The sequence below is a fragment of the Marmota marmota genome, unplaced genomic scaffold, assembly GCF_001458135.2.
Source record: "Marmota marmota marmota unplaced genomic scaffold, marMar, whole genome shotgun sequence".
NCBI classification, from domain to species: domain Eukaryota; kingdom Metazoa; phylum Chordata; class Mammalia; order Rodentia; family Sciuridae; genus Marmota; species Marmota marmota.
Window position 1 is genome coordinate 16,407,503 of NW_026000068.1, and position 24,027 is coordinate 16,431,529.

Below are 24,027 nucleotides of genomic sequence, written 5' to 3' on the forward strand. Positions count from 1 at the left end.
CTCCCATCCCCTCCCACCCCTCTGCCCTATCTAGAGTTCATCTATTCCTCCCATGCTCTGCCTCCCTATCCCACTATGAGTCAGCCTCCTTATATCAGAGAAAACATTCGGCATTTGGGTTTTGGGGATTGGCTAACTTCGCTTTTGATGCTTTGTTAAATCTTTCTAAAGTTTGCAGAAGCCCTGGACTACTTGAAAACTCAAATCCACCACAACCCAGCATGTCGAATATTTCGGAAAGTACCTAGATTAGGGCATCTTTGCTGAATTTTCCTAGTAACATGTTCTTTTCCCAGGAAACTGCCAAGACTCCTGTGTTCCAGGCATGGTTCTAGGTTTGGGCCAAATAGCTGGGAACAAAGCAGATTGATATCCTGCCCTCATGAGCTTCCACTCTAGCTCCTCACCCAGCACAGCCCCTACACTTTGGTGGGTGTTAGTCCATGACAGTGATGTCACAGGAGCTCCCAGGGTAGAGAAAACAGCAGACACTTCTTTCTGCAATATCTCCTCCAATGTCGCTGTTCCAAAGTGTGGCTTGTGGCCCGCAGCACAGCGTCACTTGGAACAGGTTAGAATGCCTATCTCTGGCTCCTCCCAAGACCTTCAGAATGAGACCTGCCCTTCAGAAACTGCACTTCCAAGATCCCCATGTGAACCATACACAGGGGAAGGTTTGAAACCCTGCTCCATAAACCCAAGTTCCATGGGCTGTTCTGCAAGGGAAATGGAGCAGGATGATCCTAGGCACTGCAGAAATCACACACCCAAGCTCCCCAGCAGGTTCAGAAAACTGGCATGTTGAAGACTGTGACATCCTAGGAAAAGAAGCCCAGCACTTAAAAACCCATGTGCCTCAAACTTAGTCGATGACAAACAATGACCAAGGATCAGTCAGTGGAGCCAGCATCCTGTGGGATTCACCATAGGAAAACCTGGAAAGGACCCTCTGGTGCTCACAGATTTGATTTGATCAGTTTCAATGGTTGTACATAAAGTGGGCCCTGGGATGATAACTAGTAGTTTTACTGAGGCACAGATTTGAATCATGCCTGCTGATGGGCTGGGATTCTGGACAAAGGCCCCAGGCTGGGGGTGAGGGTGGGGGTTGGAAGAATGGAGAGGACCTAGTACCTGCTCCTTCCTTCTGCTGGGTTAGTCTCTGCTTATGACTGTGTCTGGGGCAATGTTCACTGGTCAACAAAACCACCCAATACTAATGAAAACTGGCCCTCACATATGAAATGCCATCATTGTGAAAACTGCTGGTTGGCTTGTGATGTGAGGATAGACCCAGGAGACTCTGAATCCCAAGTGGAATGACACTGGGAGAAATCCAGGAGACAACATCAGTCTTTCTTATTTGTCACATAGGAAATTCAAGAAGGTCTGGGCCCTATGTGCTCCACATGTGTCAAGGACTGATGAGGATGGTAGTGAAGACCATGATAGCTAGCATTTGGGGGGAGTTCATTGTGTGTCGAGGACTATCCAAACTTACATGTCCTTTACAACAGCTCTGACCTAAGTAGAGTAAGCCTCACTTTCACAGGTGAGGAAACAGGTATGGAGTTCATTCTTCACTTCCATCCCTGGTAGGCTGAGTGTGATTTGAGATCTAGGTGACAGGCATCTGGTAAAGACCAGAACACTCAAATGATAGAGTAGTCCCTGGGTCCCCTTCACCCTCCAGCCCTAAAGTGGACAGGAGTTAAATACGTGCCTCAGCAAACCTCTGTTCATCCTGCCGTGGGCTCATTCCTTCTGAGACTGTGCATTGCATGTAATTGAAGCTTCTTTGGGAAATGTCCATCCTGTCCTCAATTCGGGGGTGCCATGTCAGGATGAGGTGGCCGTAAGTGAAAAGAGATGGGCCTGGGGCTTGTGGGGCCAGGGTCAAGGTCTGATTTGCTCTTGGGCAGTTGTGCAATTGACTGCAGGTCGGACTGGACATGCTCCTGCAAGGCCTGGACTCTGCCAGAGCTGGGGTCCACAGCAGCCGTGTGGCCTTAGTTCCTTCTCACAAATGTTGGAATGATGAAACCTCTCTGCCTGTCCCCCAGAGTTACAGGCTCTGCCTGCTGTGGGGTGAGACAGGCTGGCACCTCAGGTCCAAGCTGGCTGACTGCTCCTCAGGAGTCTTCTCTGGGGCTCCCTTGGGTTATGGCTGCTCCAGGATGGCAAACCTAGATTATGTGAGAACTGTCCTGACCACCCCTCTCCAGGGACATGCAGAATACCTCCCTCCCACTCTTACCAACATACTCTCCAGAACCCAAGAAGGAGGCTGGAATCCTTGCTGTGTGGTCAAATGAGACTTAGGGGTAAAATGTCCCTACTTCTTGGGAAGACCCCTCTGCTGTTCTTAGCCAAGTTGTCTCTGGGGCATGGAGGTGACTCATTTCATGTTCCCCTCACTTTATGACATAGCATAGGTGGTGGTGATGAAATCAGGCATGGATAGCCCACAGTGCCAGTTGTGTGACCCAGAGCAAATGACTTAACTTCTCTGATTTCAGCTTGCCTGTCTGTGAGTGGTGTGAATAACTACCTATGTCATGGGCTTGCTGGGAGGTGCTGGCACACAATCGAGTATTTCATAAGAAGTAGCTGTCACTACGGCCGTCACTTGGTCATTGGTTACAAGAGGGAATTCTGGGCTATATCATAACTGAACACTTTGAAAATTTGCCTTTTAAAAACTTCAACAAATTTATTGTTTTTTAAAAATCAAATTTAAAATGCTTTCTCATAAATAATTTTTATGAGTTTGGGAACATATGACTTCTTTTTCCCAATTAACAAATAGGAAGTAAGGACATCTTAAAAATTCCGAAGCCTCCCTCCTGCCTCCTGTGTTCCACTCCTCCCCGCTCTCCTGGCTGTGGCCCCTGGCACTAGTGTGGCCCTCTCTGCAGGCAGGCAGGCTCTTCACCTCCCTGGGCAGCCAGCTCTCCCCAGAGCTGACTTGAAGTCCTCGTGCTGTAGTGTGTCCCTTTGCCCCAGAGATCTCACCCAAACAGGGATGTAGCTTTGGTTTTAAAACTAACTTCCAGGTTGTCCCCTGCCCCCGAAGCTGAGCTGGAGAAGAAGGAACATGGGGGACCTCAAGACAGGGACTTGGTGCAGCAGCCAAGAGTCTGAGCCCCTCCTTGGCTTCCTCAACCCCTCCAGCCCAGGGGGTGGGACAAAGAGGACATGGACATTGATCAATAGGCCCCAGTGCACACACTTCCCATGTATCAAATCCTCTGACCGCCCTAGAGCAGTGTTGTCCATCTAATAATGATGCTGCCTATACAATATTTTGGGGCAGGAAGAGAGATGTACCTGCCAGAACCCACTGGTGAAGGCCGTGCATGCAGTAGTTAAGAATGGGCGTTGAAAGTATGGTAAGCCAGCCTCAGATACTTCCCAGCTGTGTGGCTTTAGGGACATTGTTCAGTCTCTCTGTGCCTTCCTCTGTGATATGGGGGAAACAAATGGACCTACCTCATAGGATTGACTTGAGGGATGAATGCGTTGATACATCTCAAGTTGATTAAAATAATCTGGCATATACACAGCAAAGACTCTGTTGGAAATTACAGTTGTTGCCATTAAGTTCCACAAAGGCCTGGATATCTGTTTGGGTGACTAGTCTGGTAGAGATAGAGCGGCGTTCGGCACTTCTTTATAGGAATTCCATAAATGTTGTTGGGCAGATGAAAGTGATCATTTCAACCCGATAAAACCAGCTTTTGCGATGAAGCCATTACACGTTTTGGCCAGCAGAGGACAGCAAATAGCTACAGCTGACACTAATTCTGAGGTAGGGTGATTTTTAAATGTTAATTTTGAAGTTCAATCAGACTGTTCCTCGTGAATCAGCTGGTGGGAGTGAAAGACTTCGGTAGGACTGGCCCCAACCCTCCCGCTCACCTTTCTGTAGGTTAGAGTGAACTGCAGAGATTTCATCTCCCTACAAACCTTGGTTCAATTTTCTCTCAGAGATCCAATTTATTTTCAATTTCCTTTCTTCCTTCCCTTCCTTCCTCCTTCCCCTCTCCTTCTTTCTCTAAATACCTGTGTCTTCTATCCCATTTCCCACATACGCTCACTCTTCTGGATCAAGTTACTATACTGACTTGACCCCCAGATTTTATCTGCACCACCGGTAGGTAGCTTGTCCTCCAAGTCACAAAATCTGAAGTGGATAGCCAGGTACAGTGTTCTTTCCAACTGACTAGAGCTGATAAATGTGGTAGAATCAAAAGAAAATCTGATTTGATACCATTGGACCCAGTCATTATAACTTGGCCAAGGTCACAAAGCATCTGTCCCAGAGGTTGAACACTAGCCACGCTTATGGCTCTGTCCAGGACACCAGGTCATCTCACTGTACTTTCTCTTTTGCCCACAGGGGAGGCTCATGTGGTTATGGTTTGGTTGTTAAATGTCCTCCTCATGTATTGAAGGCTTTGTCCTCAAAGCAGTAATATTCAGGGGTGGGGCTTTGGGGGAAGTGATTAGATCATAAGGGCTCTAACTTCAACAATGATTAATTCATTGATGGATTCATAATTTGAATGGAATATTGGGAGGTGGTGCAAACTATAGGTGACAGGACCTAGTTGAAGGGAGTGGGTCCTTTGCTTCCCAGATGCCACACAAGGTAAACAGCTCTTCTCCACCACGTCCATCCCACAGTGATGTTCTCCTTGCCACAGACCTGTAGAATGGAGCCAGCTGACCAAGGACTGGAACCTCTGACACCAGGAGCCAAGATTAATCTTCCTCCTTGTAAGTTGTTTTTCTCAGGTATTTTGTTACAGCAAAGAATAACTGACTAACTCATTTATCATCCAGTCGATGTAATCATCATCTTCTGGCCACAGATGCCTTTCCCCTGGTCCCTGGCACAGAGGAGCAGATACGACTACTTTGTGAAGCAGCTCTTGGGGAGGTCCAGGGACAGTGGACAGGTGGTCATTGCTGCCTTCTTGTTCCTCAGCTCACTCAGTCCTCTGTCCATAGCTCTTGGGTTTCCTTCTGATGCGATGCGTGTCCACCTGTCCCAATGGCACATCCTCTTGGCACTGATGAGCCACACTGTTAGCACTGTCAAGAGCGAGTTTCCAGGGATCCCCTGGATGGCAAAACCCAGAGTTCTCTGCTTCTTGTCAGAAGGTTTGACCACCACTCGTGGCTGGAGTGACCTTCAGTGTCAATGTCATAGCTGCTCTGGGGTCCCTGACTGCCCTGACATCCCCAATCTGCTTAAGATCTCATCTTCCCCAATTATTATTGAAAAATCAGGCTGGGGTAACTACCTGTTAAAAATATTTGATATTCCTAGTAAAAACAAAGTGAGTTAAAATAAAAACAAATAAAAAAGGAAAGATGTTAAACTAGAAAAATATTGGCCTATTCTTATGTTAGAAGAGATTATAGAAATTATAAAAGAAAACATTTCTGAGCATTTACATAAAAATTAAAAGTTTCATACAGCAGGAAGCATCAAAAACAACTTTAAAAGCAAGAGACAAATTGGAAAAGGTTTGGTTATGCATATAACTAAAGAGTTTACACATACAACCAAAGGATGGAGATCCTAAATTAAAAAAAAAAATCAGAAGAAATCAGATAATGAATCAAAATTGGCAACTTGAAAATATAAACTCACAGGAATATGGAGCACGTTCATCTCATTGGTAATGAAGTAAATGTAAAGTTCGACATTTTTTTGGTCTCTTGAGGATGCAAATTTCTAAACTGCAGTGTCAGGCTTGCAGGTGGTGATGTTAAACATGTCCCCACAGCCTTTGCCACTGTCACTGTAGTTGTGTATTACCTATTATGTCCTCTCCTCTCCCCTGACACCAGGAACCAATATAAATCTTCCCCCTTTTGCTTTTTTCAGGTATTTTGTCATGGCAAAGAACAACTAACTAACTCAGGTGGTCCTCATTTATAATCCAGGTCAATATACTCCATGATGATAGGGACACCTGTTTTCTGATCTGCCTCACGTACTTAGGATAGCAGCTGCTCCAGAGTAGGATGCTTATAACACATCTGTAATCTACTGGATAATTGATCTTTAGCTCCAGTAACTTTACTCTTAGCAACTGATCTCATGGCAACAATCAAAAGATATCCAAAAAAGACTGATATCCAATGATATTTTATTTCAACAAATGTTGTAATCATCAACATTTGCAAACCACTTAAATGTCCTTCAATAAGGGATTAGTAATAAACAAACTATGACACATCCTTATTAGAGATGACAAATACAAAGCCTTTAAAACCATGTTGTAGAAGACAACTTAATTAATGGAAAGGTTTTCTAGATGTAGTACATATCATGAAGAGGGCAGTTTCCATGACACTTTCTAGAAATTAATTTTCTGTGTATAGTATAATTTTATATATATACTGTATATGCATATATGCCTGAAAAAATATGTGAGAAGACAGTCTGACATTTTAAGACTATTTATACATAGTTGGTGTGATGATGAAAACCTTACAATTTTTGCTTTATTCTTATGTATTATAAAAAGTTTTATAATAAGATAGTCCTACATTGAAAAGCAGATAAAAACAATGCACCTGAGGCCATCAGTGCCCACCCATGTTACACAGGCTGGCTACAGTTCCAAGCAGCTAACAGCTCATAGGTGGCATTCACCAATGAAGGGTAGGGATAGGTGGCTACCTTCCCTGGTTTCCTCTGTCCCAATGTCCCAATTCTGTAATGGGTTTCTGGAGCCCCTCAGGCCCCCCAGGAGCACAGGTGGTGGCTATCCTTTGGTGATGTCCTTTCTTCGCTATACTTTCTTGGCCTCTGGTCTCCATTCCTGTGTTTCCTGGGATTGCTTTCTGAACCACCTTAGTTGCACACAAATCCTTGCCTCAAGGGAGTGAATTTAGGAGGATCCCAGGCTATTAAAACTCCTTCCCCTCCTCAGGAATGAACCCCTGTGTCAAACCTTCCACAAAGGAAGGAAGGGCTTCATCATGGGATTCCTAGTCAGGAGAGTCCTATCCTAGCTCTGGCCTTCTGTGCATTGCTGTGGAAACAAGAACAGTGCAGTGGAAAGAGCTTATCTTGGCTGCTTCTGAATGTGGCTCACTTTCAGTCTCTTGGCACCCTTAAATTGAAGAGCAGCCCTGCTTAACTGGAAGAGTGGACAACCCCAAACTTGACTCATTGGATGGAAGGAATTTCCTGGAATCACTTTGCCCCACAAGGTGAGATCTGCAGAGTTGCACAATCAGCCAGTGCATGTGATAAGCTACACTACCACCCGCCAGATGTGATGCCAGCATGGGACTCAACAGCAGAGCTGGATCAGGAACTGGAACAGGATATCACAAAAGCATAGCCTTCTCTATGATTCTTAGAATCAGGTGAGGACTTTAAAGACCACCTAGTTCTAGAGGGGTGGGGGATAAGTAGCTACCGTGGCACCAGAGCAACTGAGGTAGAGGCAAGACTGGATCAGACCTGTAATTATGAAGCAATGACAAATTCCTCAAATTCCAAAGTGTTGACTTTTGTCCTAAGGATTTGCTCAAGGAGAATTGTCATTCTCCCCTTGGCCAGAAGAGGGCAGACACTTGCCATCATGGAAGTGAAGAGTGACCAGATATATTGCTAGGTTGGAATAACATCTCCCAATAAGGTCACTTGGCTCTAATGAGAATTGCAAATCAAAACAAAATTCTTGACTTTTGTGCTGTAAACATGCTACTTAAGATAATGAGGTTTGGAGACTGAAGTGCTCCTTTTAGTTGCAACTTTGCCTCTTCAATACATACAACTTTGGGCCAGTCACTTCCCCTCTCTGAGCCTTACATCCTTTGAAGTGTGATTTCCATTCTAACTGGGAGGAGGTGACACTAGGGGAAATGTGTAAGTTATAAAGTTACACATTGCAACACACACATATGCACGCCCGCTGCTGTAAGACTCCATTGTGTGTGTGTGTGTGTGTGTGTGTGTGTTTGTGAGGGAGAGAGCTGGACTCAGGAGAGGTCCAGGCAAGGGAGTTTTTTCTGGTCTTAATGTGTATATTTATAAATTATCCAGCAATGCAAATTAGTTCATCTTTTACTTGGAAAGGATTTTACTATTTACACTATAAATCATACTTATTTTAAAAGCTAAAGATAGAATTTTCCTATTGAATTTATATGTGAGGGAAATAAAATCTAAAAGTGAATTCTACAATCAAGTTGAAATACAGAGAAAAGTATTGGTACTCTTAATTTTTAAATCTCTAAATGTGTGTTAGTGGTTACATGGTCATGAGAAACACAAAAGTGGGATGTGGATATTTTTTAAGAATCCTGTATCATTTTCTTAGGATACTGGATTCCACTACAGGAAGTAGTATTTTCACCTTAATCCATTGCCAGCTGGAAAAACAGTGCATCCTGCATATCATACTTTGGAACAATGAGAAGCAAGAATGCAGTTCGCAGGTGAAGGATTGAGATGTTGAGCTTGTGGAAGAGAAGACCCGAGTGAAACTTGGACATTAGGAAGGGAGTTCAGTCAGGACTAAGGGGTAAAGTCACAAAGAAAAGGTCTGAACTCAGTACTGAAGGACATTCTTAATCTTAGAGGCTCACTGCACTGTCACAGGAGACGGGCAGCTCCCTACTCAAGATGGCTCAACGCGTGCTTGGAAGTCTCCTCTGATGGGCTGCTGACGGTAGTCTCAGAAACCAGCTAATCCCCATGCAATAATGTCTCAAAAGCCATGACAAGAGCTTGCAGAAGACTGCTGGTTCCCACAGTATGAAAGGACCTTGGGACAAGAGGACAAAGGCCACCCACACGCTAACACAGGTGAGGAGGTCCACCTTCCCTCTGGCATTTGTCTGAAACTCTCAAGCACCTGCCTGGACCCCAGGGAAATGACTTCCAAGGGCTCCACCAGCTCACAGGATGGATTGAACTCAGGCATGAGAATCGTTGACGGCTTTATTTCAGTTCTGAGAAATGATTAAAGCCACCTGGGGGTCATGCATGGAATCACTTATTTCATTATGATGAACATTTTCTTCCCCTAAGGGGAGAACATAGGAAGAAGACAGAGTGAAAGCCCAATGAAATTAACCAGTGTAAAACTGATTTTGTTTTCTTTCTAAAATAGCAATTGCATTTTACTGATTTATTGATGAATTTTCTTATTTTTTTAAAAGCAAATAATTGGAAATTTTTACACTTTTTAATAATATCGTTTAAGCTATAGGAAAATTTTAATGATGATGTATATATCTAATGCTGGCATATATAGCTTATAATTTTTTTCCCTCTAACTTGATGGTCCTTAATAAAAGCTCTTTCTCACCTCTTAGGGAGTTTCAACTTCACTTTCCTTGATGGTAACTGGATGTGCTCTGTCCTCGGAGCTGAGGACTTTTTTGATGGAACTTCAATACTTACTTCATGTTTGTGGGAGAAAACAGGACACCCAGAGGGCCAGGCTGAACTCCTGTTCTTTTGACCTCCATCTTCTCTTCCACTGTCCATCTGTCATTTCTCCTGTCTCAGGATATAAGTATCCCCTTATTCCCTCAGGGCTAACTCATCATCTTGGGTCTGAACCCCAAGTCTCTGACTACCCTTGCAGCTTGTTACCTCCTCATGGTCTCCTCTCCTTCACGGTTGGACCTCAGCTCTCTGGTTAGCAAACTCAGTCCTGTTTTCTCCCAGACTAAAACCCTCAAGCCTTGCCTTTACTCTGGCTCCATCTTACTTCCTCCCTTTCCCGTCTAACCATCCATGGACTCTGCTCCACCTCTCCATCCAGCTTTTGCCCTTGTCCCTTCAGAAGATCATACACATCCCAAACCACCCAATCCAACAGGCTTAACTCAGTCTGCGGCTCAGGAGGTCCAATGCCATTCTGTTTTCTTTGCTTTGTTTCTATGAATCTTTCCTTCCTCAGCGTCTTGGACAACCATTCTTCTGATGAATCTACCTCATTTTCTTTCTTTCCTATTGGGTGTGGCCATGCCTGGCTTGCTACTCCCATTGGTGCTTTTCTTTGATGCTCTGCTCCAAGTGCTCTCCTCACTCTTATAGAGAATGGGGGAGATGGCTTTTAAAACTCAGTTCAGACAAATTCAAGCACCATCTTGCTTTTGGTACTAGATCTTTTCTGCTGTTTTCCCAGCTCAAAATGGATTCTCCATTCTTTGGAAACGGACTCCAGTCTACCCTGTGAGCCCCAGCCATTTGATCTGACTCCCTGCACAAGCTGAATGGCACAGGGTCATCACTCTCTGTCTCATGGTTTTGAAGTAAGAGACAAAGACCTGAACTAGTTGGAAATGTTAGTATTCTAGAGGAAAGTCTATGAATTCCTGGTGTTGGGGTCCCATAAAGCTGTTCTCATTCCCACATATTTCTGGATAATTCAGCTCTTCTACGTATACTCCAGGAAAGTTCTAGTTAAGTTCGCCTTTTTTACTAAGCTTGTTAGAGCTGGCCTCTAGTACTTGTGGACCCACTAACAATTCTCATCTAGGAATCTCTCATTTGGTCAGGGGCCCTACTATTCCTCACCCTTCAAGGGCTTGGAATTTGACTCTTGCTTTCTGTGAAGTCCAGGGTGCAGAACACCAACACAATGTCTCCTTTTTTCTCCTCAACTCTTGCCTGGTTTTAGTCTTTGTGATTTTTTTTTTTTTTTTTTTTGGCTGGGCTTATCCAGCCTTTCCATGCTCTCTCTCTGCTCTCTGATGGTAATTCTAACCATGTCACTTCTCTGCCTAAAACCCGAGACAGCCTTGTAATTCTTACCATGGCATTAAAAACACTGCCTCTTCTGATTCACAGGTGCACAGGGCCCTTCTTCTGCTGTTGCACACCTATACGCCAGCCAGGCCCAGTGACCAACCTGAAGCCAACATTCTCTGTACTTCACTGTTTCAGTGATTTTTGAACTACTGGTCCCTTTGCCTTTCGACCCTGACGCAATCTGGCTTCTTCTTTAAGACACTCTCAGATCCTTATTCCATTCCAGAGGACAGAGAGACACTCCCTCCATCTCTCTCCTCTGGGAGAGATCACTCTAGCATTTGAATTCTGTCTTCCCTGCTAGATTGGGAGGAGGGGCTACATGTGATTGCTGACACCATGCTGGTGATAAGTGGATGCTGAGTGCATTGGATCATGTACCATCAAATGCTCATCAGGTTAGAAAAAGGCCTGGAAGAATAGTCAAGGCCAAAATATTTCCTGCTGTCACTGTTTCTCATGGGTTTAGCCAAAACTGGGGGAAAGAAAGGGTAGGGGGCACTGGTGAGTGTATTAAACAGAATGCACCCCAGACCTTTAGGCAGCCGTATCTGAGAAAGAAGACACTGGTGAAATTGCTTGTAGACTCCAGGAAGAACATACTTATGTGGATTTATAGTTGATAAAGGTATTTCTGTATACATAAAATGATTTTTATTTTCACTGTAACCCTGTAATGTGGATATATTTTTATGGACATCAGTTTGTAGGTGAAGAAACAGCTCGATCAGGTGCTTTGGGCAAAGTCACACGGTAGCAAATGATGGACCATCAACAGTTTGTTCTCTCTGCTATGCCATGTTGCCTCTCCAACAACAGCAATCAAATGTGATGACACAGGCTCTTGGGGAAGTAGGAAGAAGATGTATGTGGTATGGAGCAGTGTCTACTTCCAAAGTGATGACTGTTCACCATCGTTATTGACAATCCTTAAGAATTTCTTGCTGATCCAGTAAGGTGTTATGGTTTGAATGTGAGTTGTTCCCCAAGAGCTCATGTATGAGACAATGCAAGAAGGTTTAGCGGAGAAATGATTGGCTTATGAGAGCCTTAACCCAATCAGTGATTTAATCCCCTCATGAGGATTAACTGAAGGCAGGTAGGGTGTGGCTAGAGGAGGTAGGCATTGGGGGTGTGGCTTTGGAGTATATATATTGTATCTAGTGAGCAGAGTCTCTCTCTCTGCTCTCTGACCATTATGTGAGCTGCTTCTGTTTGCCACACTCTTCCGCCAAGATGTTTTGCCTCACCTTGAGCCCTGAGGAATGGAGCATGCTCTCTATGGACTGAGGAAAACTTGAGTCCCTGAATAAACTTTTCCTCCTCTACAATTGTGCTGGTCAGGTCTTTTGGTTACAGCAGCAAAAAAAAAAAAAATGGACTCAAACAGAAGGTGAGCTGCCTAGTATAGTAAATGTTAGTTACCTCATTTCCAGAATGGATGCTGTCCCCCACATGCTTTGATTTGATGCAAAATATTTTAATTTTCCCTATTTCCTCCACCCACTCCTCACTCCTAGATTCAATATGGAATTGAATCTGCTTTCATATACATGGTTCTGAGTAGGCAGAGGGTGTGCACATACATACATACATATACATACTGGTTTATTTAAATGATTGGATCTACACTTCTGGAGGCCGTTTGAAGCATCTTATCAAAAGAAAACACATTTTTAAGCAAGAGGTTAAAAAAGCTTTTCAGACCCAAAGGCCATTTAATACCATGAATCCTACTTGGGTAGTTTAGCAAACATTTTTTTTAAAACCCACATCCAATAGACTGGTTAGTATTGGATACACAGATTTGGTTTCAAAGCTGAAATGCCTCTGGTGGAACAGACCTTCTCATGAAATTCAATGATTTTATATTAAGCCATAAAAAATAGGGACACATATCTATTGACAACTTAAATATTAACTCAGTAGACTAGGCTACTTGGTGATATAAATAGGGGGGAAAAAAAGTGGTCATGGATGAGGAGTGAGGCTATGGCAGCAGCATACCTTAGACTGCAACGAATGTTAAATTCTATCCCAGAATCTAAAGCAGAAAAAAAAAAAGAGTCATATTCCACTCGATATAGACCCCATCCAGCCCAAACCATCCCCTAAGGAGCACACCCCCCCCAACACATGAGGTTTACTAACCACCTGCTACAGATGTTACTATGTCACTAATTAACAATGATCACAGAAAACGTGTCATAGCAAAGTTTTTGTTATCATACACAACGCATTAGTGGCTGCAGGAATTCTCCTCCAAAAGCTACCGCCAGAAGGCCATCCAAGAAATGTCCAAGTTGCTGGTCTAAGAAGCCGCAGCCAAGAGGCATGAGACAGCGTTCCTACACTGAGCTGTCTGGCAGGCTCCGCGCTCTAGTGAGAGAACCTGCATGTAGAGAGATGGTCCCAGATGGGTGCTGTATTCTCTACTCCTGAGCTTCCTTGCGGGTGAGCTTGTAGATCTCGGTGGGCCCGTCCACGTGGGTGATGGTGGTGGTGAGCTGGAGTTCCTCCCCACTGTGGACGCCCAGATCACCTGAAACATGGTTTTGGGTGTTAGAGGTGTTCAAGCAGGAAGGGGAAGCAAGCTGGGATTCATTTTCTGGAACTGATTTGGGGCTGGTCCCCTTTCACATTCTGAACTCATAATAGGCTAATGCCCCACCTTTTCATTTGGAATTTGCAGTATTTTTAAAATATCACTTTTGGCTCTCAGAGAAGTCATTAATGATACATGAGTTAGCTCACTGCTGGTATTATTCATAGTAATTATTAACATTTAATGAGAGCTTACTTTGTGCATGATGCTCTTCTAAATGCTTTATGTGTGATCCTTTTTTAAAAAATGTTTTCATTAGTGCACTAGAGTTATGCATAATAGTAGTGGGGTTCATTTTTACATAATCATACATGCATGGAATATAATTTGCTCCGTTTCAGTCTGCAGTATTTCCTCTTTTCCTCTCCTCCTCCTTCCCCCATTCCCTTTTCTCTACTGGCTTCCTTCTATTTATTTATCATTTTTTAAAATTGAAACTTTATAGATAAATGTGGGATTCATTGTGGCATATTCATATATATAAAATAATTTGGTCAATTTCATTCTGTAGTTCCTCCCTTTTCTTGTTTTTCCTCCCTCCCTTCAATCCCCTTTCTCTCCCTCTATTTTTGTGGGATCCACCCCTGCTCTTTTCCCCCTTATTTTTCTCTAACTTTCATATATGAAAGAAACATTCCATTGGCTTTCTGAGTCTGGCTTATTTTACTTAGCATGATGTTCTCCAGGTCCATCCCTTTACTGGCAAATGCCATAACTTCATGCCTTTTTATGGCTGAGTAAAACTCCATTGTGTATATATGGCACAACGGTTCCATAATTTGGCTATTGTGAATTGTGCTTCTATAAACATTAATGTGCCTATATCATTACATTATGCTGATTTTAGTTATTTTGGATAAATACTAAAGAGTGGAATAGCTGGGTCCTATGGTGGTTCCATTCTAAGTCTTTTGTGGGATCTCCTTACCACTTTCCGAAGTGATTGTACTAATTTGCAGTCCCATCAACAATGTATACACCCCTACACACATCCTCGCATGCATTTGTTATTATTTGTACTCTTGATGACTGCCATTCTAACTGGAGTGAGATGAAATCTCAATGCATTTTTCTGATTGCTAGGGTTGTTGAACATTTTTTCATAAGTCTGTTGGCCACTTGGATTTCTACTTGTGAGAAATATCTGCTTCGTTCTTTTGCTCATTTATTAATTGAGTTGTTTGGGGTGGGTTGTGTTAATTTTTTTGAGTTCTTTATATATTCTGGATATTAATCCCCTGACAAAGATTTCCCATTTTGTAGACTCTCTCTTCATGCTCTTAATCATTTCCTTTGCTGTGCAAATTTTTTATTTATTTATTTATTTTTTTGCTACCAGGTATTTAACTCAGAGGCACTTGACCACGAGCCACACCCCCAGCCCCCAGTTGGCCCTCAGCCCTCTGGTTAACATACTCAATCCAGTTTTCTCTCTTCCTTACATTAGTCCTGTCATTCCCTAGAGCCTGCTGACGTTAGAGGGCAAGGGCCAAATATTGGATGCTTTTGCCTTAGTCCTTTTACCTCCTTGGTTTTGGTCTCCAAGTTTTGGGTTTAAACGCTTAGAAGGTCAGTTTCACCAGGCTTGAAGTGGTAGTAATGGGTTTGAATTTTTCATATTTACAATTTTACAATCACCCCTTCTATTTATTTAGGGTCAGTATTAGTATAGGGAGTCAGTATTATATACTATCTGTCCTATAGGTGATGGCTTATTATCTCAAATTAACTCAGATTGTGCTGTTAGAATTAGTGTTTCTGCAAAATACTAACAGGGAAAAGTTATTAAAGTTTTACAAGGAAAATACAAAATGAAAATGAAATTAACAAGAGCAAACACTTAAAAGAACCAAGAAACATAATTTGTATAACACTAATATATCTTTGATATCTATCTAGAATCTGCAAAACCCATAAATTTATCAACCACATATGAAAATCTTTGTTTTACTTTCTTTTAAAACTCTTTTACGCTCTTTAAATACCTTTTATAATTTACCCAATTTTTTATTTAGTTTTGTATTATAATCCTTTTAATTTTGGGATCACAGGACTCTTTTTAAGGATCTATCTTTTGAATATAACATTAAGTGAGCTTAATTCTAGCCTACTGTGGGGCTATCATAATATGGAGTTGGATGAACGGCAGGGCCTTGTCTCAGGTGAGGTTGACCTTTTGACAGATCTTATTTAAAGTGCTTTATTTTTGAAGCTGACCTTTGCCCTATTATAAGATATAATTCTATTGAAGAGTATAAGAATGGGTTCAATCCCCAGCATCACAAAAAAAAAAAAAAAGAGTATAAGAAAACAAGGTTTTCTGAATTGCTTTCTGGGTCTATCTGAATTTCAGTTAGCATGATATAAATGACATCTGAAACATGAATCAAACAGAAAGGCTAAGAGGTCTTAAACTTCTTTTTTGTGGAAAAAATGGCAGAAATGTTTCCATGTTCCACACTGTCAACCTTTAAACAAATCAGGTTCTCCTTAACAACTTTCCAAAAATACATTTAAAATGCCCATCCCAGTGTAAAGAGCAACATACAGATTTTATATGTAACTTATTGACAACTGATTACCTTCATCTAGTAATAAAACATTAAATATCATAAAGAGATCACCAACTAAATTTATTATTTTTATATAAGTCTGAAAAAGGCTATCACTACAAACAGTTTTAGTTTGGAGAATATCAGCTTGGTAGAGTGCTGTCCTAAGCTTTACGTTCTAAAAAACTTATATACTTGGAGAAAATGAATACATCTAATATACAAAGAAGCCAGAAATAATAGCATCATAATTACACAGATGTCTTTATATTAACTTATTTTTAACTTTTAAAGTAAAATTTAGAATCTCTGATAAGTTTAGGAAACAGTGTTAACGATTAGAAATAGACATCATCTGATGTACAAATGCATCTCATTTATATAACAATAAAAAATGTATGTAGTTAAAGCAAACCAATGTCAGGTTTTTAAATGGCATTGTGGACATGTTATATGTTTAAAGTTCAGATACAAAGTATAAAGGAGAGCACTTATTGTTTACCTTGCCTATATTAAACCTACATAGTTTTCATTCTATAAACTTTTACATAACATTTGGACAAAGCTCAGACAAACATATTTAGTCCTCAGATATATATTCATATATATTAAAGGTCTCAAATATACTGTAATAGCATAAAATGATTTTTGTTCATTTAATCAGACTTATAAAACAATCATTTAAAAGACTTCAAAATAGTCAGATATAAAAGAATAATTATCTCTTTCAAGACTGTTTCCCCAAGTAATAGAACCTAATAGACACAAGAAATTATCTTGATAAATAAGAACAGATCAATTTCTTAAGAAAAACCTTGTTTTTAGAGATAATTAGAATGTTTTATATCACTACATTGATTTTGACCTTAGAAAACTCTTAAATATATTTATTTGTGTTAATTATAGTCAACTTAACTACACATACAAATTTCTTAAGGTCTATTTTCACAAACCTTCTGCAATTTAATTAGACATTCTACAAGTTGTTTATATCCTTAGTTTTGCTTTCCCTTTTTTATCTTGGACTTTAGGACAAAAATATTATTTTAATATTTTTTCATCTAAAACATTCCTTTTCTCTTTTAACCTCTAAAATATAGCCTCACCTCTACAGTTTTTTTACATCTTCTTTTCTTCAGATGCTGATTCTTAACAGCTTTCCAAAAATACATTTAAAATATAACTTGAAACAATCCTTAACCATTTTTGGATTTAGGCAAATATTTCCTTTTTAATGAGATGAAATACTTTCTTTACTTTTAGGCTTTTTCCAATCTAAACACAGATTAAATCTTGTATTATTTTTTTAATAAAATTACATCTGTTAAAGCTTTAACTCTTAGTAACTTTGCTTTTAGTTTAGGCCTGAAAGGAAGGCAGTCTTTAACTCTTTTTCCACTTACCAACAATTTATAAAAACACAATCCCTAAGAGACCCTAATATAAATATATTATCTTATAAAGCCAAGAGTACTTGAATTTATATCCAGTAGTTAATATCTTAGTATTTTTTTAAAAAAAATTGTATTTGTGTATGGACAGCATACCTTTATTTTATTTGTTTTATTTTTATGCTGTGCTGAGGGTGGAACCCACTGCCTTATACATGCTAGGCAAGCACACTGTCACTGAGCATAGACCCAGCCCTAATGTTTTAGTATTTTAACTTGCAGATTAATCAGATGTCACTTCTAACAAACACATTTATAATGTTTATCCCACTTAAATTAAACCTAATTTACCCATAAAAACCAAGGTAAGACACAAGCATAGTTGACAATCTGGGTCATTTTCCTGTCAAAAGAAAAATCCTAAAAACCATGGACATTATACTCTAAACATTTCATAGACACCAACACTCTTGATTGCCAACGAACTATAAAAATGTGGGTTAGTAATTTTAAAGGTATCTTTACTTTTGTCTCCATCTTTAAGACAAAAGGAGAAGATTTCTATTAAAGTAATGGTTACGATGAGAATTACTTACTTTCCCAAATATTGAGTATAGAGAATGTAAAAATAAACACATGAATCAGCATGATTTTGGTTAAAACAGAGGTTCCAGAATGCTTCTAGCCTTTCTGGTTGACAGCAGATGTACAACACAGACCAGTTTAGGTGGAGAAATGAGAGACTATAGAGACACTTTAGAGAAGGGAGTGAAGGAGGACAGGAAAAGAGTTTGTCCTCAGGATTTGGATTCATAGCAGAAGTTTAAAGATTCATGAAGTTGGCCATTATAGTGCCTCAGGTCTGAATGTGGTGATTAATGGCGCGCACAGCTTCATTGACTGTCACACTACCAAGGCCAGGTCCCTCCAACAAGCTGTCTCAGGTCAACCCTGTGTTTGATGGACTGCTCAAGGCACTGGGAGACCAACCTCTCATAAACATCTTTCCAGTGAGTGACTTAAGCTCCTTCTGACCCAAAAATGGAGTATATTTGTCTAAAGGAGTCTCCTATCTTTGGTGCTTTTATGACTAAGTATTCATCTTCTAAAGGAGAAAAGGGTGTTTGGCTAGGGAAAAGTGGGAAGTGTGTATCGGGGGTGAGAAATACACACATGAAACAGGGAGAAGAAAAATAGAAATACCATCCATTTAAGTCCTGTTGTTGCTTTAGTTTAAAGTGATACTTTTCCCCCATCCTCTAGTCTCAAAGAGTGAAAGCTAATCATTTCAGTCAAGCCCTAGTTGCGATAAGCAGCCCTGATAAGAAATCCCCTTGATATCTGTAGCAGGAGAGAGAAAGAACAAGCAATTAAGCTTGGTATGTAAATGGCTTGGATACCACTACCTTAGGAGAAAGCTCAAGAAAAAGAAAGCCTACACATATATGGGATTTCCAGTTTCCTTCCCTGTGCAATCATTTCTCATCTGGACAGAAAAGAAAAACCTTTGGGAAGTAGGGTGTCCCCTGAAGTTCACAAGCCTGTCATATCATCTTCCTTTCTTATGAAACTGAGTCCCTACAAAGCAGGACAGAAGATCTCTTGAGTGTCCTCAGAAAGATCTGGGACCTGGTGCTGGCAGGCCATAGAGATCCCATCTCTCCTCCCTCCCCTGGACCATGGTCCCTAGTATAGTTTAGGTATCATGGCAGGAATGCATACAGGGAGAGCAGGAACCCATCTATGCAAGGTCAGGAAGTGGCAAAGAAGTACAGAAAGCTGCTGGTTGAGCCTAAGAAGTAAAGTTTAAATGTAGGATCTACACAAAAATGATGGGGAGTGCCTCTTTACCTCAGATGTGACTTAAGAGTTCCCACTGACTGAAGTCCCACGGCATTCTGCTAGTCAGGAGATGATAAAGATGAGAGGGTAAGAATAAGAGAAAAGAGGTCTTCTTATCCTCACTGAAAGACCCCAAATGGTGTAGAGGAAAAATTCAGAAAAAGGCTGAATTGGGAAGGTAACTAGGAAAAAACAAACAAACAAAAACCAGTTTCGTAACCAATGCACCAAAGATGTTACAGAGACATTCGTCCAGGGAGCCCAAGAGAGGCAGACAGAAAGGTCCTCACCTAATTTTTATGTTCTTGCTTGAAAGGATTTCAGGGAAGACACAAGACTTAGTAAAAGAATAGCAAAGTTTATTAGAAGGGTAGAAAAAGAGAACACTCTCAAGGAGTAGAGTGGGTGGTCTCAGAGAAGGATGGTGTGCCCCTCCTGACCTCCAGTTTTACTGGAGGTCCCAGAAAAGTTTCCAAAGTCCTGCCCAAGTCCATCTCTTGACTTTTGACTGACAGAAGAATTACATCAACTTTGAAGTCCATGGTAAAAGTCCAAGGCAACTCTGGGTCACTTTGGCTCATGCTGACCAGTTCTAATTGGAACCTGTTCTGAAAGATTTCTAGGGAATTATCCTTATCTCCCTGAGGTCTGGAATCTGGTCTGTGTGAAGGTCACAGAAGTCCCCTTCTTCAGAGTCATGTCACAGGGTGGAGCCTTTTGGGTATTTCTCCTACAGATAACAGGTTTTTGTTTTTGTTTTCTGAGGAATATAATACATCCTATTGACTAAAGCCATACAGGGTTTCGGGTAAATTACTTTTTAACAGAAAGCATATGGGGGCCAAAACAGTGGGTCCAATTCTTAGAATTTTGTTCCCTTAACCTCATGCTGCCACTGTTAATGTCTGTCTATTCCTTATCAAGGACAGCTTTATAGATGAAGGAGCTGGAGGTAAGTAAGGTCACTGACTGCTCCAGGTGGGAGGGCAGGCCCCTGAGACAGCCAGCAACCAGGCCCAAGGTACATCTGATTCCAAGGCACACAGTGGGCTACAGCTGCACAACATACCTCTGGGCTAGTGCTGGGAGCCATTAGCCAAGTAGGTATGACAATTTCCTTGCCAGCGTACCCCATGTTGCAGTGACATTGCATGTAGGTGACCTTGCTCAAGGACCAGGGCGGATTAGGGTGTTCCCGGTTTAGGATAATTAGGGCGTTCCAGGTTTAAGATTATTCCTGCTGGGAATGGGCGTATCCTGCTGCCTGAGTTCCCCTTGAGTTCTCACGGGATTCAGACAGTATATTTTGGGAGAGAGAAGCCCAGTGGAGGTGGATTTGGGCAGAGAACGTGGATTTCCCCAGAATGTGATTGTAGACGGCTGGTGTGAGTTCCGGAATAAAGAGTTGCTGTTTGAATCTACAAGCTGTGTGGTGGCTCCTGATTTTGTGCCCAGCCAGACTGCTGCAGGCTAGTGCATCTTTGCTGAGGCTAATTGACCAAGTAGCCTTGTCCATAGGCAGGCAAGAGACTGGGGAAGTGACGGATCTAATAAGTTTAGGAACTTCAGGGGCTTTTCTCTTCAGGAAATGAGTACCAAAACATACTCCAAATTTTCTTCTGTCCCTAGGGATGCCACAGCACCAGAGTCTTGAACTTATCCTTAGTGGATAGAGGGGCAGTAATGTGGCTATTCCTGTTAGCAGGAAAAAAACTTTCTACAAGTTAAGCCCTTAAAAGTCTGCCATCTTCCATCAGAACGTAAACTAGTGAAAGGAAAATGGCAAATATTCAGAATCAATAATACCTGGTGCATTGATGTGTGGGGGTGCACATGTACATGAATACTTGTAGATAGGGGAATAAAAAATGAAACGTGTCTGTGCTATGCCTGTGTGTTGTTTTGGGACTGAAATCTTCCTTAGTTTCTAGCATAAAATAAACAAACAAGCTGGGGTTCTGTATCATAATTTAGAAGAAGCCCTGACCCTATACTTAGGACTAATGTCCTGGGCATCTGTGGATCCCAAGGTCTCAGGACCTTAGGGGTTACCCATATACCCTTCAGGGAAGCCACATGGTATTAGCTTTCCCTGGTAGACCCATCTCTCAGTGTTACACAGCAAAGTCTGTCCTACAGCTGTCAGGACTTGGCCAGAGAAGGTACTAAAGAGGCATAGCCCAGCTTCCAGCACATCCAATGTATCTGCCCTTCAGCCAGAGACAGGTGTAAAGTAAAGCTGGTGATAGACTTGACCCTGGTTGCCGGGGACCAGATTTTCTCAGGTCACTAAGTTGCATTCTTGCTAGTGCAACTTCTAGTTCATGCCTCCACCAAGCAGGTGAAGTACAAGCTTCCCACTTTTAGATCAAAGAAAGCCAGTTCTAGATTTGCATACCTGGGTGAGCCATCAGAACTTCAAAGCCAGTCTCAGGATCTGCATGTCTGTGTGAGTCATCGGAGTTTCAGACAGTCCTGACCACCCCAGAAGCATTGTTTACCTAAGGAAACCCTTTCCCAAGACTTCCTAGAAAGAGACATGGACGTGGAATTCTGTTTGGCTTTTGAAGAGAAGATGTTGATTCTTTAAACCCCAAAATGTGATTCTAAACTGCAGACCTCAGAAAACATGTATGGTTCTGCAGATTGCTTGAAAAAACAGTGAAAATTGCTGTGACTTTTTTTTATTGAATAGATAACTATATAATAGTCCTTATCACACGGCTGATATAGATTTAAACAATGCACAAACATTAGTGCATTAATCCTCGGACAGAGACACTACTATCATCATTCTCATTCTGTTGATGAAGAAACTGAGGCACAGAGAGGCTAAGTAACTTGCTCAGGGCCCCAGAGGATCAACAGTGATGTGAGATTCAAACTAGAGTGACTCGGCTCCAGGACCTACACTCTTAGCCTTCAGGTTCTGCCATCTCTTCCTAAATATTCAAGTTTCCAACAGCCAAGGAGACTGACAGTGAAGTACGACGTCCTTGTGCGATATGTTACAGTTAGACATGTACAATAATTTGGATGAATGTTCAGTATATTAATTCTGTTTTTATATCTGATAAATTTTTAGCACACAAATCAGCGCACTGACAGGAGAGCTGTTATTTATGAGTATTTTCCATATGCACTGTGAGGGGCTTAGCATGCCCTGGATTTCCTTGTAAGATGGGAAGCCACTGGGGCGTAAGTAATTTCTCTAATGTGCTGGATGAGGACCCAGATCAATGGGACTCTGTGTAGCAAAATCTATGATTCTCCTGTGTGTTTATTGTACCTTGAAGGGCAACCTTACCCCTCAGGGTATCGATGTGGGCGTATGGCAGTAACTTGGAGGAGTGGGGATCCCTCCAGTTGTCTCCAAATCCCATCAACTCCTATTTCTGCCAAGGTCTTGCTCCATCTGTTAGTCTCCCTCCCTCTCTCTTGGCTTCTGGTGCTTAGTGCACAGACATGCTCAAAGTCTCTTCCCATCTAAGACAAAATGAAACCCTTCTGAAAATGTGATATACTTCCTACTGGGGAGAAAAAAGAGACAGTATGAGAGAAAAAGAAAAGAATTCTTCCCTCTGTAGTAACTCTCTCTGGTTATGCCATCAATTCATAACATTACAACGGAGGCTACTTTTTCATAACCTTTGGGTATGGACCCAACCTCTGGCTCCCATTTCATCTCAAAGGACTGCAGAATTAGATGCACATATGTAGTGTCACATGCACAGGTGTGTAGTGTTGCTTGGTTCTAACTGCCTAGAATACCTGCTGAGGACCAAGAAACCCACACACCCTGGGGTACAGCTTAAAACTGGCAGCATTTTATGACACACATTTTTGTATCTGTGGCCACTTCGATAAAAAGAAGAAATGATGCTATACCCCCTCTCAGGTTGTTTCACAGATTCTGAGAGAGAACAGAGGTCTTCTAATGTCAATAATTCCTAATCCTATCCTCACAACTACGCAGGCAAACTAACAATCCTATTACCCAAGAGTGGAATTCCAGTGCACTCCCACAACATGAGTTTTACTATTTCTCAAGGTCATGCACAGTCTTTGCTGGAGCCAGGATTCCCAGCCATCTGTGTCTATCTCCAGAGCATATGTTCTCTCTATAACTGTATTATTTTTTGGTGGAATTTTCCCTAGGTCCTCACCATCTTCTCTTCCATTCACCTCCAAAGTAAAAAATTAACATATTAAAAAATAAAATGCTGGGCAATATTATTTTTGACTTTAATTTTTTCTTTTTTTAAAGAAAAGAAATATCCAGCAAAGCATCTAGTATGTAGTAAGTGTTCATTAAAATACTCACCAATATCTGTCTGGTGTAGGAAGCCCAGCTCTACCCTGCTCTGCCTGGCTGAGACTAGCCTAGCATATCAGTACTAGTATTCCCTACTAGGATTTAGAGAAAAACTCTCCTCTGGAGAGCAGGCATGGCTTGGGATGGCTCAGCTTTGAGGATCCTTCCTGGGAGACAGTGGCTTTGGTGAGACAAGGTTTAGAGACCCTGGGTCCAGTCATCTCTTAATCCATCTTAAACACAAGAGATAGTTATACCAGGCTATAGGGAGCCATTTCCAACAACCTCAAAGACATCTCCAGACACCCCATACCAGGATATGACTCCAAGGAGTGGGACAAAATTAAACCTAGAAGTTTTGAGTAAAATCTCAGTGTCATAGACTGAATTGTGTCCACTATGCAAAGTCACATGTTGACATCCTAACCCCTAATATCTCAGAATGTTGCTGTATTTGGTAATGGGGTGTTTGAAGAGGTAGTTAAGTAAAAAAAAGAAATAATTGGTATGAGCTCTCA

The 24,027-nt window shown here is 41.6% G+C and overlaps 1 protein-coding gene across 1 annotated transcript in view; it reads right to left on the reverse strand.

The window, feature by feature from the left end:
• Positions 1-12,395: 12,395 nt before the first annotated feature.
• Wls (Wnt ligand secretion mediator) overlaps positions 12,396-24,027 on the reverse strand; it is a 102,703-nt gene continuing 91,071 nt past the window's right edge. The window contains exon 12 of the mRNA XM_015490494.2: positions 12,396-13,346. Within this exon, the coding sequence (XP_015345980.1) occupies positions 13,237-13,346 (110 nt within the window). The 3' untranslated portion in view covers positions 12,396-13,236. The remainder of the gene's footprint in view (positions 13,347-24,027) is intronic.